We start from the raw sequence: 18,478 nt of genomic DNA, 5'->3' as shown, positions 1-18,478 counted from the left end.
GCTGATGAGTGGTGCTGGCACCCAAACTGTGATCAAGAGGACACTCTTGTCTGAAAAGATGTACCCTATCAGATTAATCATTATGTGTTAATTAATTTGAAATCAAAATGATGTCTTCTGCTGTCTATGCATAGGAAATTAATGGTGATAGCACTAATTAAATGCAATGGAAGTTACCTCTGTACTTCCCACATCTGGGGCCAAACTCCTTATTGCCCTTCATGTTGTGTCATTTACAATTCAGTCCCATGGCAGCACCTTTACTCTCACTGTGCCCTGCTGCAAGTGGCCGTGCAAGTCATCAGGCAATGGAGAATCAGGCCATTACTCAGCTGGGAAACAAGCTAATTTCAATTTGACTAGCTCTAAACTTTGACTTTGAATCCTAAGAAGATGTACCACTTCGTCTTCTCCTCCATGAGTCATCCTAACAGGTCCTTCTGCCTCTGTCCTTTCTTTGACATCTTTCTACTGGCAACTTCTCTGACTGATGGGAGGCTATCTTTCCTTGCAGATTTTTTTCTTTGACCAAATGCAGTGATAGATATTTTCTCATCATTCTTATGTAGCTGCAATGCTCTAACTGGAAGGACTTAGGCCACAGCAAGCAGATGAGACTCTGGACTTTGTCTGCCAAAGAACTTGGAAACACAGTTCATGCTGTATATGCCACCCTCTGCACAAAGGAGATTGTAAGCTCTTTATTTCACTCTTTTACTCATGGTTTTTTATTAGTCTCAAGGTCTCTTAAAAGGTAATAATAGAAAATAAATGAGTTGGTGTACAAACCCAATAACAAATTACTAACTGCAACCAAAAAACTTAGTGATTTCAAAGAATGTTGATTATCCTGGTTTATTTGTCCTGACAACTTGCCCAAATGGGACAGAAAAACAATTGAGGTAGGAAAACAATCATTGGTAGTTGGCTTTGTAAAATCTTTTGTCTCTGGAGTCACATCTGGGCTGCTGTATGGGACTATGACAGACCTAGACATTGATCCTTTGGCTTTTCAGGACAGGATAGTCCTAAAAACACTTCTCTTAGCTGCAGTTCACCTTGGTGATGGGCATTTTTCTCAGGCTGTGGTGGACATGTCCCAGGCAATGCAGATCAAGAGTCTCAAGGAAGCTAAGTGGAGACACCTCTTGAGCAGCTGCTGAGCTGTGCCTTCCTTGAACCAATGCGCTCATGATCAGACAAAAAGCCTCCAGATTTACTAAATATTAGTAATAGTAGCATTTCATAGGTGTTCCCTTTCAACACGGTGTCCACTGATACCAAACCACTTAAAAGCTGCTCCTGTGGACCTTATTCAAGATTTCTCTCTGAGTGTCTTTGACACGGCCTAGTTTCGAGCTCTAATCAGATGCAACCACTTCTCCCTAACCCCTCTCATCACCTCAAGAACAATCCCACCTTGATGTGGTTAGTAATTGATAGCCTTGATAGCAGGGAGAACATTGCCTCACTGGTTTGCTGAAGCAGTTTTCACAGTCTGAGGGGTAGCAGCTGGGCAGCTATAGCAGTGGCATCATACCAAGCTCACTTTTGGTTGCAAACAGGTCTGAACATGTGGGAAAAGTTAATTTCTGAAAGATATGGAAATTGATAGGGAACAAGATGCTCCAGTGCTAGTCATTGCAGAAGAATTTTAAATTTCTGTTACAGTGGTACTGAAAAGAAGAAAAAGAGCATGTTATTACATTGATCAGGGTACAAGGTCCTGCTGGCCAAAAATCTTAAAATTCAAATGGATACCACTGGAAAAGGCAGTACTATATTGTTTTCATTGCTCACAGTAAACTGAAGTGCAAATGAAAGAGGAGGCTTGCCCATTCAAGAAGACATTCATGTTTCTAGAATACCAGCCCAGGGATTTAGCCTTGAAAAATAGCATCCCACCATATGATCACCAGTAGATTTTTCTATTGACTGATAGACTCTAAAACCACTGCTGATGCTTTACGATACAGAAGGGCAGGGCAGGGAATCTTCTTTAGTTTTCAGGCTTGCTTTGTAAGTTGGCATTAGATTCAGGCCAGTGGAATGGCCATAGCTTTGAGATGGACAAGGGAGTGATTCTGTTGTGCAGCAGAGCATCATGGACTTATCTAGATAATGACTCTCCACTGTTCAAAGTGGTAGACCACCCTTTTCCTAACACTGCTGCTAGGTAAGACTGGAAAAAATTATTCTGCAAATATTCGGAATCCCATGGTGACAGAGAACAATGTCAGGGTTTGGGTTTTTCTTCTCTATTGGTGCGCTTGTGCTGGTGACAAGCACTCCTGCTTTGCTCTTGGTCACTAACTCCATCTTTATTTTCATTCTCGGTCTTTTATTCTTGCCCACAGAGGTTCAGGTGGAATCTGAGCACCTGTTTGCATTTCCTATAGGAATGTTAAATATGTGCAAACCTGTTATTTCCCCAGGCCAGTTTGTAAGTACCAGATGCTTAAATTGGTGCTCCATGTAACACTTGTGGTTTCAGCTTGCCTCCTTTCTCTTCATTGAGTGGGGAAAAATCACCATGCAAAATCTGATCTTGGTTTTCATCAAAACTTCCCATTTTCTTTTACTGTTCTGTCTTCACCCAAAACCGGGGATCATCTCACCAGCCATCTCAGAGCTCTGTCCAAGGTTAGGCTGCTTCTCCATCAGTGGAGAAATGGACCTCCAAACAGCTCCTTGTTTCTTCCTCGTAATGCAGCTGAATGGCCATGCCTTACTCTTTTTATTGACCATGAAGGGAATATAAAACACTGGTTTGGAGAAAACAAGCTGACTTACTGGGAGATCTTAATCTTCAGTGCACCAGCAATGGGCTTTCAGGGTTATACAGCTAGGCAGATACTGACAGTCTTAAAACAACTCTTGCTCTGTAGTTCAACAGAAAACAGTGACCTTGCAAATCTGTATTCTACACATCAAATTAGATCTCTAAAAACTTGAGTCTAAAGACTTCTGCTTGCTGCAGTCTTTCCATATCTTTTCACTGTGTTAATGAGAGTTATACCATTGAATCCTGGAGGCATTAATGCAAAAAAAAACCTGCCTCCCACTATATCTTAGCCCTGAGTGCTAAAGAAAATTACTAGACCCTTCTCCTAATATTTCTTAAGCATTTCAGGATTCACAAAAAATGAAGCCATACAACAGGGTTGTTAATTGTTATAAACTGATCAGGCAATACTTTATGTAAGAATTTCATTTTTAGAAGACACTGCAGAAGATATTCATCACTGTCTGAATTCTTGTGGTTTGCAAGTTTGGGTGACGTTATTACTTGATTATCTGTTGCCTGATTTCTCCAATAGGAAATATGACATCTGCAATACTGAAGTTTCCAGTAGGAAAATTGTGACCCCTGAAAATATAGACCAAAATATTCTGCTTTGGCTGATTTCAACAAAAAAATGAGGTTTTTGTTTTGTTGAGCTACATCACAACTATGCAGTCTGAAATGACACATCTTGCTTATGACCCAGTTCCTAATGAGAAATGTATCTCATTGCTCTGTTCATTTCCAGGGTATTTTTTGTAGGAGAGCATTTCCCAGCATGTGTCTGGATAGCTTTCTGATCAAACTATCTGCTACATCATGGGAATTTCACAATGCTGTGTGGCCCATGGGAGATATAGCCTGCTGCATAAGCATAATTTATGTCACAAACTGTGGTTACATATACCTAGAACTCTCTAAGGCAATGTGCTACCATAGGGAAATATAATTTAACTTTGAAATTGCTTAAATTTGAATGCATTTTGTTCATTAAAATTCTGATTTTTAAAACTTTTCATTCTTCTTCATGATAACAACAAAGTGTGAAGTATTTCCCATGAGCTCTTCAGTACGACTTCATGCATTTGCTACTTAAGCAAATGCAGCTGAAGTGCATTTGGTTAGAAGCAGAATTGTACTGGAGGAGTAAAAAAAAACAAAACAAAAAAAAGGCACAGCCTTAGGAATGATGTTTGGAGGTATGGTGAGGAGCAAAATAATAGCTGTAATGTATGGTAACATCATAGCAGAATTTTCCAGTGGCAGGGCAAGGCCAAGTCAGCTGAACAGTGCAGGACTAGATATTATTACCAGTGTCATTAACAATTACCGTGTCACGATGCAGATATGGATCATCTGAGAACTATTGTACAGCTACCTCTTATGTAATGCACTGAAAATTCTATTTCTTCAATTCTTCTCAATCCTGCTTTGGATAAGCAGATTTAATTATGGACTCACTGAACTGTAAGAGTTGGAAGGGACCTCTAGAGATCATCTAGTCCAACTCTCTTAATAAAGTAGTATTGCCTAGACCACATTACTCAGGACTACATCCAGGCAGGTCTTGAATATCTGCAGAGAGGGGGACTCCACAACCTCCCTGGGCAGCCTGTTCCAGTGCTCTGTCACCCTCACTACAAAGAAGATTTTCACCATATTTAAATGGAACTTCTTATGTTCCAGCTTGTGCCCGTTGCCCATCATCCTGTCACTGGGAGCTACTGAAATGAGTCTGGCTCCATTTTCCTTGCACCCACCCTTTTAGATAATTATAGGCATTAGATTCTTAGTAAAATGTAAATTCAGAATTGGCAGGTTTTACTCTTGCAAAATACTAACATTTACTGGCTTTGCCTTAAGCACAAATATAAGATTTGAATCTCAACAGAAGTATGTTGAGGAGAAAGTAGATGGTATCCACAGCCAAAAAAGAAGATCAGCCTGTGGCCATCCCCACTCATCTCACCCATGCCCTGAGTGCCCTGTGCTCTGCCTGCCTATTGGGATGCCTTCCTCACCTTGTCTCCTCTCAGGAAAGACCAACTGTTTTTTGGGGGGATTAAATTTCTTTCTTTTTTAAAAATGATTTTATCTTACAGTTTATCTAAGAGTCAGGATAAGGTACAAGGCCAAGAGCTGGCAGGTATGACAGAACATAACTTGTCATTTCTAATAAGGACTGCTTAACTACCAAATATCAAACACCACAGACCTCTAAGGGGGGAGTTTCTGGGAAAAGCTTGTATTAACGGGTAAACTATATATTTTTTGCTCAGTTTGGAGTTGTACTAAGATTCTTATATGAGGCCTTCAACAGTAAAGTCTAGGCTCACCTTTGCCACTGGCATGATTTGATTTTTTTTTTCCACTGAAACAATGGGGGCTTCTAGGAGAGGTTTGCACATTGTTTCGGAAGTTATGGGATAAGACTTTCAAGTGACTGAAATTCTGCCTGACCTGAAAGTAGAACTTCTTGCTTGTTCTTGCCTACTTTCCCAATCTGCCAAATAGTGAATTCAGAGATTTTATTTTTTTAAGAAAGGAACCAGAAGTCCAAATCACCTCACAGCTCCTTGTGTATTCCTGAAAATGTCTGCATTTTCAGTGCTTTTGTAAGCCCTAAATATTATTTATCAGTACTTCCTTTTCTACATGTTTTGTTTCTTGGGTTCACAAGTAAGAGATGTAGTTCAACAAAATGTGATTTAATCTTGTCTCTTGTTAATCAGAGACTCCTGAGGCTGAAATGCCTTATCTTCTCATAAGTATCAGAGGCTACATTTTGCTTAGCAAAATATATTATTCATGTGCAAAAATATACTTAGATGTGCAGTAAACAAAGCACCAATTAGCACCACAGTTGGTTTACAATGTATTTTTTGTTTGTTTGTTTTCATAAGGTTTTCAGACAGATTTCTAAAGGGCATTATTTCCCCCAAAGTATCTTCCAGTTTGGTAATGAGATTCAGTGTTTCTTGTGTCAGGAACAAAATACTTACACAGATCAGGAAATTTAAATACCGTACCCTCCCCATTACTATTTCTGTGACCTCTTAAATATGAAGAAAACAATCTAATATTTCAAAATGTCAAGCTCTCTAATGGGAAATTTCTCATGAGAGTCTTCTCACTAGAGAAAGAAGCAGAGACTCTAAGCATGAGTGAAATGGCCCGTGTTGCAAGAGCAAAGTTGTCCAAGTCATGAGGTGGATACTGGCTCCTGGGCAGTTTGCTGCCATTTAGTAAATTGGATGGATTAGCAGGACATTGACATGTCATTGCCCCAAAGCAATGCAGGACAATTCAACTTATTTTAGCCCAGAAGAAAAAATAATTAAGGTATCATACCTCTAGTTTACCTCTCACCCAATTTGCTGTCAAGTTCTGCCCATTTGATCACAAGTCTCAGCCTTTGATTTTTGGTGACCTGCTATTTTCTATATCTCCAACAAAAAACAGCTTTCTCATCATTAAATTATTTACTTAACACCCTGGCCAGTGTTTCACAGTGCTACCTTTTTAATTTGTATGTATTCAGACCTGATGATCTGATATACCTGAGGAAATCTCATCAGCAAGCCGTTTGTGGGATAATGTTCTGTTGCAGAGAGGAGTGCCTACATACTGCTAGGGAAAAATTGTATTCACTCTCACTTTCAGTTCTAATTTTTTACATTCTCAAACGTTTTTATAGTGAATCTACATCTTCTGTTGGCACGTGAGTAGGAAATGGCATACAAGAAGCTGATTCTTATTCAAATTATGCTCTGTTCGCTGGTAGAAAGTCTGGTTTATGTTACCACAGCAAATTACAGGATGTCAGTAACCTTTATGTTCTCATTTTGGATGGATATCCTTGCACTGAGTAAGCCAGAAGGAGCTTGTGTAGAATTTACAAGTGGAGGAATAATCCACTAGAGAACATGAAAAGATGTTTTCTCTTTTATTGACACAATTTTGTTAAATGGAAAAGAAAACTTTAAAAGCTAAACAAAAATTATTCATCTTGTGGAATGCAGGAGGAATCTACTGTGCTCTTAGGTGATCCTACCTCAGCTTTCAGAGGATCAGCAAGTGTTTCAGCATTGGGAAAGGAACTGATAACTACAGGCACCGTGTATTTGCATCTGACTTATTCCCATTTCATCATTGTGAAATGATGAAATGTGTACCTTACAGCTCATAGGTACAGCACACTTGAAGTCCAGTAAACAAGGTTGCCAGTTCTTGGATGAGTATTTTCTTCTCCAGACACTCTTGCAGATGTCCTGCAATTGTCTCCCTCCTTTCAAACATGTTTATAGCATGATTCAAAGCCCAGAGAAATCAATAGTAAAACACTTGCAACATTTCAGTTAATTATACCTGAAAAGCAGTTATACACAAAAAAAGGTGTAACGCTGTGTGCTGGAACAACAGTTTAAAATACTATGTTTAAAATGTATTTTTTTAACTCAAAACACAGGGATTAAATGTTATTTTCATTATATTTGATGTATGTCTTTGACGGCTCTGCAGTAGACTGTGGAACCCAATTCCTATTACTTACTTTTAAAAAACAGGGCCTTAGGCTGTACCACTACTGGTTTGTGAAATCTAAAGGCACCTATTTTTCCCTTCTTTTTGTAATGTGTTGCATTTATCTGTGACTAACACACACCGTGATTTAGCTTCCCACATTGGTATTGTTCTCCAGCTTTGCCACTTGGGCTAAAGCATTTCTTTATACAGTGCAATCAGTCTTTTCTCTCATTTGAGACATTTCTGGTTTGAGGGGGGAAGAAAGTAGGAAAATAAATGTGGTTTATTTCTTCTTGTTTACAGTTTCCTTGCCAGTACGAGAAATGGTACAAATAACCATACAAAACTACAGGAGGTAGGTGTCAGACATCTTGAAGATGTGTTATAAATAATTCTTTTTTCTTCCTTTCCTTTTTCACAAAAGGATTAATTTTTCAAGTTTGGTGTTTTTTGTTGTGTTGGGTTTTTTTCCTCAAATGGGTAACAACAGTATTAGTTAAAAAAAAAAATCTAAATATCCCTCAAGGCCTATTTAAGATGTGAGCTAATGGATGTGCTGCTATGATAAAAAATTGATCAAGGCAATTTTTCCACTGATCTTCATAGCTACGTGTAGGTAAAGTTAAGCCTGGGTGTAACAAAAACATGTCATCTTACCTATTGAGAAAGACTCCTGTGATACAGGTTGTTTCCTTTGCAGTGAGCAGGCTCTGAAAAGTGGTTATTTCTCTGCGGATTAGTGGATACAAACACAATGAGAAGTGAAACAGAGAACAATTCTCAGGTGCCACTCCTGCTGGTGCAACTCATTGTGCCTTTTCTCTCCAAAACTTTGTTAAGAGCAATTATATCTTTTGAAGTAGGTGGCTAGAGAAACCGTGCACTCTAAAGGTTCCCCAAAGATTCACCATCTGTCAAAAGTGAGCCATTCTGCCACCTTTATAATTAGCATTTACTGGTACCTCACACCTACGTTCTCACACCTACTGTAACATACTGTTCTTGAGAATGTGTATTGCTGCACTCTCATGCCGACTCCTAAGGCATTGCTATTATGTGTCGTTATTAAACCCAGATAAAATGCAAATGTTTACTCTAGGAAAAAAAAAAAAATAATCATAATGACATCCCAGAGGAGCACATGAGTAAACACATTTCATTGTTGCTTTTTTCCAACCAGGTCCCTGCAAGAGTTTTCAGAAAGTCCCGTTATGTCAAGATGCAATAGTCTTGGCTCTTCCCGCTCCCTCACCGGTGCACCACAGAGGTTAGTTGTTTCTACATATTTCCAGCTAGAAATACAAGCTATTAGCCCACTTAGAGATCAGCAAAGATGAGCACAATTTTGGACGAGCAGTTCAAGGTCTTAGTTTGTAAAAAGGCATCTCCTAATTTATTTAAACAAGATCAAAATGACCATCTTAATAACAGGTCTCTGATCTAAAAGGCAGCAAGGTCTTATGACAGCCTCAGCATGCCTTATCAGTATCATGTCTAGAGAGAAGTGAGCCTGCAGGGCTGTGAACCAACATCTTTTATTAATATTCCTTTTACTAAGCTATCTAGATCCCATGCCACCAAATTCCACTGGGGGGAGGAACGGGTGTTAATCTCTTGGTAATGTGATCAGAAATTACTGCTTTCACTTAAGCAGTAGTCTCTACAACAGAATTTATCATATGATAGCAACTGCAAGAGAAAAGTGTTACTAAAACAGTGGTGTAAATAATCCTCGTGTTTTCATCACAGCATGACTGAATGGCTAATCTTCTGGGAAAAGGATCCAGTGGAGATTCTTCTTGATTTGGGGTTTGGTACAGAAGAACCTGATGTCTGCACTAAAATCCCTCCTCGGTTCCTCAGTGGCACTTCCATAGCAAAAGGGATCAACATCCGAGTGTTTTTGGAAGCGCAGAGGCAGCGGATGGGCATTGAGAGACCAAATCTATATGGTAAGGAGATACTTCTTGGCAAAAGGAGTAATTTTAGCAAGGAGGTAAAAGAAATAGGAGAGGATAGGGAAGAATAGGTTTACCAAAAAAAGTGCATGAAAAAGGGACATGTATTCAGGAGACACTGAAGATCATCATATACACCTTTCTGGCAATGAAACTGCTTAATGTGACTGAAATACAGTTTACCTCTCGGCAGCTGTGGAGACTGATTTATGTGCTGAAGCTACCAGCCTGTGGCATTTTAAAACTTAGCTGCCCACCCCCTGTGAGACCTTCCCCATCACCAGACATTGTCATCAGTGTCACAGAGGCTGCATAATTGAACATGGGTGTATTGCCTCAGTCATTTCACCCACACCATGTACCCACCATCACTGATGATGTAAGCCAATACACAGGATTTTGAACTCAGGTAGGCCAGATGTGGGCCCACATTCCCTTTTCCCCTTGGTGAGAGCAGAACCCCTCTCCAGGGAAATGTGGCAAGCAGATGACAAAGTTTTAACTTCCCATTACTAGACCTGCCAGAGCTTATGCATCAGACCCACAAATCCCTAACTAAAACCTAACAGTTCAGTGGTTCAAATATGCCCTCAGATGTAGATGAGGATCGTATTTTAAGTGCAACTAAATCCCATCATTTAAAGCACACAGTCTTGATTTTTATTAATTTAGATGGTTTCAGTTCTCATGTTGTGTATTCTGCAGTTAAGAAATTAATACAGGGCCCTCACCCTGAAGATGTTTCTGCATTAAAATAGCATTGTTAATTTACTGGCATATCACCCATCTGAAAGTCCAATTTTCCCATCCTTTCCCTTCATGTTTGTTGCACAGGATAGCCAGATGGCTCTTGAAATCTTCTGCTTACTTAAGATGCTCAGTGGAGAAGGATCTCTCGCATAGCCCATACATTCCTGTTTAGAATTACACTGAGGAAGCAGTATGGATGGAATGAGAATTGAACCAGAAATGTCAGAGCATTGTGGAAAATGTGGTTTTTTCTCTCTCTCTTTTTTTTTCTTTTTTTTTCCTTTTTTTTTTTTTTTTAATAGCCAGCCCCATGCACACATTTCAATATTTACAGCAAACTGGCACATCAAACAGGTTTCTCAGCTCTCTCTTTCTTTCTCTCTCTCTCTGTAACTCCTCAGAGAGAGAGGGAGAGAGGGAACAGAGATAATCAGTATGAGTGGATGGTGGATGGGGATCTCAGGGAAGAAGGTAGAGAACTAGGAGGGAATGAGAGCAGAGGAAGAGCCTCTGAGGGAAGAAGTCTGCACAGTGAAGGCAGGTTGTTGTAAGTCAAGGTGTGAATTTAATGACTTGTCTTGCAGTCATCTTCAATGGGAGCACTCAGTACATGTTAATGGCTTATCTGTATGGGGGAGTTGCTGTGAAGTAAGATAAGATTTGAATTTCTGTTTTGGTGGGTGTGATGTCCATCAAAACATATTATCTTGCTTTTGACAGTTTGGGAGGGGGTTTTCACACCATCTGCTTAGACCTCCTAAGTATGTGTCTGGACGTGGAACATTTAAAAAAGAGAGGTGGGATTCATCCTTCAGAGATGCTTACCTCTTCTTTTTACACTGACTACATTCCCTTAATGTGGGGATTACCTCAGCCTGGTTCACTGCACCAAATTATAGGCATTTAACTGAAGCACCATCTCAAGGAGTTTAATCACTAGAGAATCATTCTATCTCCATAGCAAGTGAAGTCAGGCAACTTCTGAGGGTGATGACCCAGCCACCACTTAAAAAACCCTCTTTTAAGAAACTGGTATGTCTGTGACCATGTAGGTAATCTTGCACAAGTATCTTCCCACAGCTGGCATTTAGGAGAGAATTTACAGCTGAAAATGGGTGTATCTGATTTAGTGTACAAAATCCTGAGGAACACCCTCCAATGGAAGTTACTGGCAAACTGATTTTTTCCAATCTTTTCAACCTTAGGCTGTCTTATGAACTTGCAATGAGATACAGCTTCAAGGATGAGGAGTAAATTCATTTTTATTAGATTTGAAAAGGATTGCATCTTTAGAGCTGGACCTAATCAGCCTGCCTTCAGTACTAATACTGCACTTAAATTTTCAGGCACCTAGTGAGCCTGCTCTTCTAAAGCAGAAGCCTACATTCCCTGTAATGTCAATTAGGAGAACAGGTGCTTTTGAAGGCCTCCAGAAGACAACCCAGAAAAAGACCTTGCTCTGTAAATTAAGTAGAAGGTTCAGGTCTAGAGGTGTTCCCTGGCATTTACCTCTCCTTGAACAATTTAAAGAACCCCAGACTTCCCACTGTCACAGGACTGCTTTGCCAGGGCATCAAAAATGAGTCCAGAGTCCAAAAATGAGGTAGACTATGCACCACCCCCTCTAGAGATTTCAAGACTGTATGGAACCACTGTTCCCAGAGATGTACTGCATGAACTCAGTTATAGTCACCCTGTTTGGTTTATTATTACTGAACCATTTGAATACAAATACAGCCTGAATCCTTCTCGTTTGTCTTTTAGCAATTCCTTCCTTTTCCATGGCTAATCTGAGTTGCCTGAGAAATTATCTCATTGTCAGTTTACTTTCTCCTATTCTCTAAATCAGCACAGAAAGTTAGTTGATTTAGTATGACATGTTATTCTGAGAAAGTGAGAGAAGAGAAAGATTATAGGTACAAGATAGAAGGCTACAAACCTGGAGAAAAAAAGGAGGAGGAGGTGAGAGAGACCGAGAACATCCATAGCAGAGTAATTCCAATCCACTTTCATATTCCATTAATTTCCTAGTGCAGTCCTTTCCTTTTTCTCTTTGGCTCTTCCCTGCTTGGGATGAAAATAATTTTCCAGACCTGCTTCATTGCTGATCTGACTTTTAAAATGCCCGTGGCTTCTTACAGAGTTATTTGTTAATTGTCTCCTTGCTTCATGCTGGCTCCCCAGCATTGTCAGAGAGAATGTTCAAAAGGTTCAGTTCAAAAAAATAAGGTGTATTTTCAAAAATGTCATTCACTCTTTCAGTTTCTCAGCCAGATCCAAAAGAAAAGCTCTTTCCTTCCATTGGCCATGGTGAAAATTTTACTGACCTCATTAGGAGTGTTTTTTAAATTCCTAACGGAAGAAATAAAATCACTTGACAATCAGAAATTAAGTAAAAAGTAATTATATTTCTGAATATGTTGATCACCAAATTCCTGACAACTTAAAGTTTCTGAACATCTTACTTCAGACATACCGAAATGTTTAAATCTGATGCTTAATAATAATAATAAAAAAAAACCCACCACAGTTTCATATCGCCTCTCCATACTGGTATATCTAAATCCACATGGGATTTGGTGTCACATTTCTGTGGATTTTTGGTACTCATTTCTGTCTGTCTCAGGTGCTGCAAGCCCCTTGCTGGGACTTTAGTTCAAGTCTCACCCTCCTCTGTGAGAACATACTAGGTAGACACCACTTCCCATGATACATGGTTGTCCTGTGAGTACCACAGATCAGACAGGAGGGAGGAGCTATATGTCAGTCAGTAGATCCACCCATAGAAGAAAAATTAAATATAAATTGCTAAATGCATTCTCTGAAGTACAGCTTTGAGTCAAGCAAAAACAGTATTGCCAACACTCAAGTTGAAACAATCAAAAAAAAGTAAAATATTCTAATATATGACAAAGCAGACAATGCTGAAATTTCATTTTCACTTTTCCTCAGATGTCTTGATTTTTCCCACTGAAAAGTTTGGGGTTTATCCAAATTCTGCCATTTGCTGTGAAAAAAAAAAAGAAAAAAAAAGAAAGAGAAAAAAAGATGTTAATTGAAAATTTCTTGCTGGCTCCGGAAATGGTCTGTATTCCTTCATTCCACTGAGGGCCTACTGAAGACTTTCCAAATCTTTCATGTAGATAACTATGCCGGCCTATGTAAGGAGGAAGGAGGAACAAACCTGTGAGCTTCCTTATTTATAAAATGGCTGATCATAAAATCATTAGACACCCTATAAAAGATACAGATTCTATTGAAGATTGATTGACCTTGTTTACTGCATGGCTATTTGCTATTTCAGCTGAAGTTTCTAGTGAAAATCAATCCATGTTTCTGTCCTTTAATATCTCATCTGTTCTACAGATTTAGACTGCTTTGCAGCAGTCTGCAGGGACTCAAGAGATCTTACCATCCTCTTGCCTACTTGAGCTGTGATCCTTGGGGAGAACTAGAAAATGAAGGGATTGCTTGCCTGGAGATAAATAGTCCAAGAAGCAAGGCTGCCCCTGACGTAATTTCTCCATGACCTGTGTATTTATTACATTGCACATGAGTGAGGGCATTTTTTAATGTCAGTCAAAGATCAGTTCTTGGCATTTTTATGGCCTGATGTAGTGGGAGCTGGAAGAAATACTGAGGATAAAATGTGCTTTACATGGAGAGCATGTGGTAGCACAGTGGATATACAAGACCAAAAATTATTTACTCTGACACCCCAAACTTACACAAATGGAGATTATGCAACGCTGTATAATGTGTGTACTGATAGATCAGATAACTCTTTTAAATCACATCAGATTAAACTTTCGACCATGTCTTAAGAAGTGGCAGCAATGACATCTTCCTCCAGTGTTAAAAATCAGGCAATGTCTGGGGCAAAGAAAAAAAAGCAGTATACTTGAGATACAGGAACTGTCAGTAATTATATGTCACAGCATTGGTCCCAATGCAAAGGACCAACTCAGATCCATGTTAAATATCCCCTTGCTGTCTAATTGTCAGTGAAGCAGCATTACCAACAGCCTGCGTGCAGGCTGCATGCAGTACATTTGGCTGCTCTCTAATAGGAATGGCAGCCAAGAAACTTAACATTTTGCCATCTACTGTCCTCCATGAATCTCTCAAGGAAGGAGGAATCCTGGTGACATATTCATTGCCTTGGGATAAGCACAGACACATCGTGCAAGCAAATGTGTTCTGTTTCTTTGTATAAATAACTTAATGATGCTGTAGGGATAGAAATCTCCAGGATCTGGTAAAGAAAATATTATCCACCTAACTTTAGATGTTATGCCATGGAAAAAATGACCCAGAAATTACAGGAGGTTACAACAATGAAAAAAATCTGGGAAACTTTATATGACATTAGCTATGAGTTTCTGGGGGAAAATTGTTTTGCTTTGGGCTGCTATGAAAACAAGAACATTGCTTCTGTGGTCAGTTTTTATCAGTTAATGACTACAAGTATTTTGCCGTTATCCTGGACAGTTGCCACCTGTGAGCATTAGAGATCAGATTTTAATAACTTTATTTACACACATTTTAATAAGTCCTCAAAAATGGCATCCAAGTCTAGCCCAGCCAACTGGAGAATTTCAGGCTGGATTCTGTAATCTTTGCTCACACAGAGCAGTATTCAGCTGCACTTGACCCCACTAATTCAATGTTGCATGTTTGTCTGATATAAAGACCTATGCAATGACTTCTGTATTTATCCTGAATGGGTCATCTGGAAGCAAAGGGAAAAATTTATCTACTTTAGACTGAGGTACTTAGTATGCTTCTTGGCAATGACAAGTTGGAATAAGCATTGTACCTGATTATTTCAAATTACATTTTTAATAACCATGTTGCCTCCCCTTCTGCCAAACCTAAGAACGTTTTCGACAGCTGGAAGTACTTGACCACGTAACCAGTGCCTTCTCATCTTTGCTGACTGATGTCAACACCCAACAGACCAAAGCACAGGACACTGTTGGGGATCAGATGAGCCTCTTAGATGCTGCGAAGAACAGACCTGCTGTCACACGAGCCAAGTGGAGAACAACATGCCAGCTTCTGAAAAGGACTTCTCAGCAGACGACACTGCTGAAGAAGGGCTCGCTGGCACCTGAGGAAGCCACCTTGTCTGGCAAGAAAGAGCAACCTCCTTTCTGTGCAGATATTGCTGAAAGCGGGCGAGTCCAGGTGGGCATTTCTGCATGTGTCAGGGTGGGCTGTCTGACCCAGGAGCAACCCCCCCGAGACAAAGATGCCTCAGCATATCCCACATCCCACTGTCCACCAACTCCGTTGGGGAAAACCTGGACTTCATTGGACCTAGTTGCAAAACAGCCCAACCTTTCTCCTGTGTGTGAGGTACCTGTCAAAGACAGACCAAGAAAGGAGTCACCTTTGCTTGTGGCCCACATGCTCAAAAAAGTGTCTGACTTAAACTGCAAGCTGCCAGACTCCTTTGAAATGGAAGAGGTGAGGTGGATTTTTGTGTATTGCTCACTAGCAATGTATCTCCACCCATATTGATATGGATTTGGAGTCTCTTTTTCAGGATGGAAGCTGAAGTCAATTACTTCTATCACAATGCAGCAACATTATAGGGAAAACCAGTAGGATATACACTATTTGTTGGGGGGTTGATTATTTTAAATTGACTTTGTATTAGGATACTGTCAAAGAAGTTGGCACTGAAGTTACTGAGGTAGGATTCATTCAGGTAGTATGATAATGCAAAATGTTAACATGTTTTATGCAGTGCTAGGTAGTTTTTTTATATAGACAGAAGTTGCAGAAACACTAATACATATGGCAAAGGATATTTTTACAGATCCAGACATTAACCAGGGTTGGGTTTTTTTCCTATCTTCTTTTTTTTTCTTTTTTTTTTTTTCTTTTTCTTTTTTTTTTTTTCCCTAAGCTAATTTTCTGGTGTGTTCTGTCAGAAAGATGCATCACAAAATTAGCCTTGGTTTTATAGCAATGTTGGAAATACTTTACCACTCTGTAAGCTGAGCATCTCAAAACCAGAATAACTCAGAACAGCAGCTTGTTCTCATATACACTCTGCGAAGTCCATGATACTCAGCTATGTGTATGTTTTAGGAACAGTGGGTTGTCACTGGGGGTTGGACAAGAAGTAAAAGAGACCACAATACTTGTCAGTCCCTTTCTTACATCCAGAGATGTTGTGTAAGCAGCAGTTTTTCAGGCTGCACTACTGCAGTAAAAGGGCTATAGTAAGACACTCTCTAATCATACAGATTCCACTGTCGTGCCAACAGGAATACTCTTCCCTTTCCAGCCATTCTTCAAGAATGAGGAAAAGGAAGGAGTCCAGAAATTAGGCTCTTCTGCAAGAATCAAATAAAGGAGGAGAAATGGGATGGCTGGCATCCCCCTGAAACTATATGAAATGAGTAAGGGAGGGAGGGAGGAAGCAGCGAGTGGCTGGAAAAGATGGGAGGCTTACAAAAAGTTTTCCAGTTTTTAAAGCATTGGAAAAGGCCAGGTTAAGGCTGTGACATTTGCCTAAAGTACTTCTAAAGGTGCATTTTTCTGTGAAAAATTTGGTGCAGACTTTGTGTGGGCAGAGCTGACACAAGCATCAGGGCATGGGCCTGGTTATCAGCCTTAGTGGGGAAGAGGTTGTCTTTTGGAGATCTCTGGCACACAAAATTTATAGTCCCAAAGCAACCCATATGTCTTTGTAAAACACTTAGCATGCTGGACTTAAAGCTCTGTGACTAAGCTCACACAAAAGTAAGGACACTGACATCACAGTAAATAGAGATTATAATAAAGTCCCCAGTTTGATGTCTAATACAATTTTGTGAATGCTGTATGTTCAAACTAGACAGGGTGTATACTGTTTAACTTATTTAAGTTATCATTAAATAGGCATCATTAAATTCAGGTTGTAAGAACTGTGTACAGGCTGAAACCATGTGAGGGAGGTAAGACACTGGAACAGGTGTGGAATACTGGAAGTGTTCAAGGCCAGGTTGGATGGGGCTCTGAGCAATCTGATCTAGTGGGAGGTGTCTCACTAGATAGTAGTAGGAACTAGATAGTCTTTAAGGTTCCTTTCAACTCAGATAATTTTGTGATTCTATGATCAATGGTTAGCCTGGCAATGAACAGTAGCAGATGTATGGGGAAGAGGGTAACAGTCACATATAGAGCAATCCTACCCTTGTAGACTTCTAGCCTTTTACAGTGAGTGGCTTAGAGATCTCTCGAGCTACAGACTGCATAAAGGGCACACCCAACATGCATGTCCATGAATTACTTGTGTCTACTAGAGCCCTTTTTCTAGAAAGTTTTTTTTCTGAAGGAGTCTGTGCAGCATTGTGACATGATGCTCCCTTTGATACTATGAAAAAGTCATATGAGTCTTCATTCCTAGAGGAGAAAAATTCTGACCTCTTTGGCAAGAATTTGCCTCCATATGGTAACATTTCCTTAGATTTCTTCTACTAAGTAGTTTTTTAAATCTATCTTTCTTTCTTTCTTTCTTTCTTTCTTTCTTTCTTTCTTTCTTTCTTTCTTTCTTTCTTTCTTTCTTTCTTTCTTTCTTTCTTTCTTTCTTTCTTTCTTTCTTTCTTTCTTTCTTTCTTTCTTTCTTTCTTTCTTTCTTTCTTTCTTTCTTTCTTTCTTTCTTTCTTTCTTTCTTTCTTTCTTTCTTTCTTTCTTTCTTTCTTGGGACATTTCTCTGAGGCTGCTCAAACAAGATTGAAAGTGTGTTTATGGATTGGGAAACTTTATGTGTTCATTTCTTTGAGAAAGGCTTGGAAATATTCTGAGACTAGAGCCTGGTTCATGACAAGAAAAAATATTTTTTAAAGGAGACAACAAAAATGAAAAAACAAACATCTGAAAGGTTTTATGTTTTCGCTTTTAAATGTCCAGATTATTTTTTTTCTTGTTTTGCTCCTAACCCCCTCATAATAAAGCATACACCCAAACTCATTAATACAAATAAGAATTTTTCCTTCTCTCTTTTTCTTTTCAGATTCAGAGTTTTGAGGATGAAAATCCCTGTGGAAATGCTCCTGACACCACTTCAGGTGAGCATTAAGAAACAGAAAATTTGGTAGTTTTTAAAGCACTGTTCCCATGTAACTGCTTCTAAAGCTTATCCTAACAATATGTTTTCCCTTTCTACTCCCATCACCTCTGGCGTTTGGATACATTGTTCTGGACATGGCAATCTAGATTATATGACTTGATAAATCACAGGGCCGTAAATTATACTCATCTTGTCAGGGAGATACAATGAGTGCTCATGAAGAGAGCACCTCACATACACAGTTCTGAGTGTTTGGGGTCCCTGTCTAAAGCTTTAAGCACCAAAGCTTTTCTCCTGCTCAGTGATCTGCCAGCTCTTGAATCCCTAGGAAATAAGTCAAGCAGAAGACTGGAGATAGTGGCTCTGCAGCCCCTCAGCCAGGACAGTGCAACC

General features: G+C 39.5%; 1 protein-coding gene across 1 annotated transcript in view; it reads left to right on the top strand.

Moving 5' to 3' along the window:
• Positions 1-668: 668 nt before the first annotated feature.
• Positions 669-18,478, top strand: part of ITPRID1 (ITPR interacting domain containing 1) — a 40,737-nt gene continuing 22,927 nt past the window's right edge. The window contains exons 1-6 of the mRNA XM_051610090.1: positions 669-692; positions 7,613-7,664; positions 8,490-8,576; positions 9,059-9,261; positions 14,897-15,489; positions 18,029-18,083. Of these exons, the coding sequence (XP_051466050.1) occupies positions 7,633-7,664; positions 8,490-8,576; positions 9,059-9,261; positions 14,897-15,489; positions 18,029-18,083 (970 nt within the window). The 5' untranslated portion in view covers positions 669-692; positions 7,613-7,632. The remainder of the gene's footprint in view (positions 693-7,612; positions 7,665-8,489; positions 8,577-9,058; positions 9,262-14,896; positions 15,490-18,028; positions 18,084-18,478) is intronic.

Source organism: Apus apus, chromosome 2, assembly GCF_020740795.1.
Source record: "Apus apus isolate bApuApu2 chromosome 2, bApuApu2.pri.cur, whole genome shotgun sequence".
In the NCBI taxonomy this organism is placed as follows: Eukaryota; Metazoa; Chordata; class Aves; order Apodiformes; family Apodidae; genus Apus; species Apus apus.
Note: the sequence above shows the minus strand (reverse complement) of the source record. Positions and strands in the feature narration are given on the sequence as shown.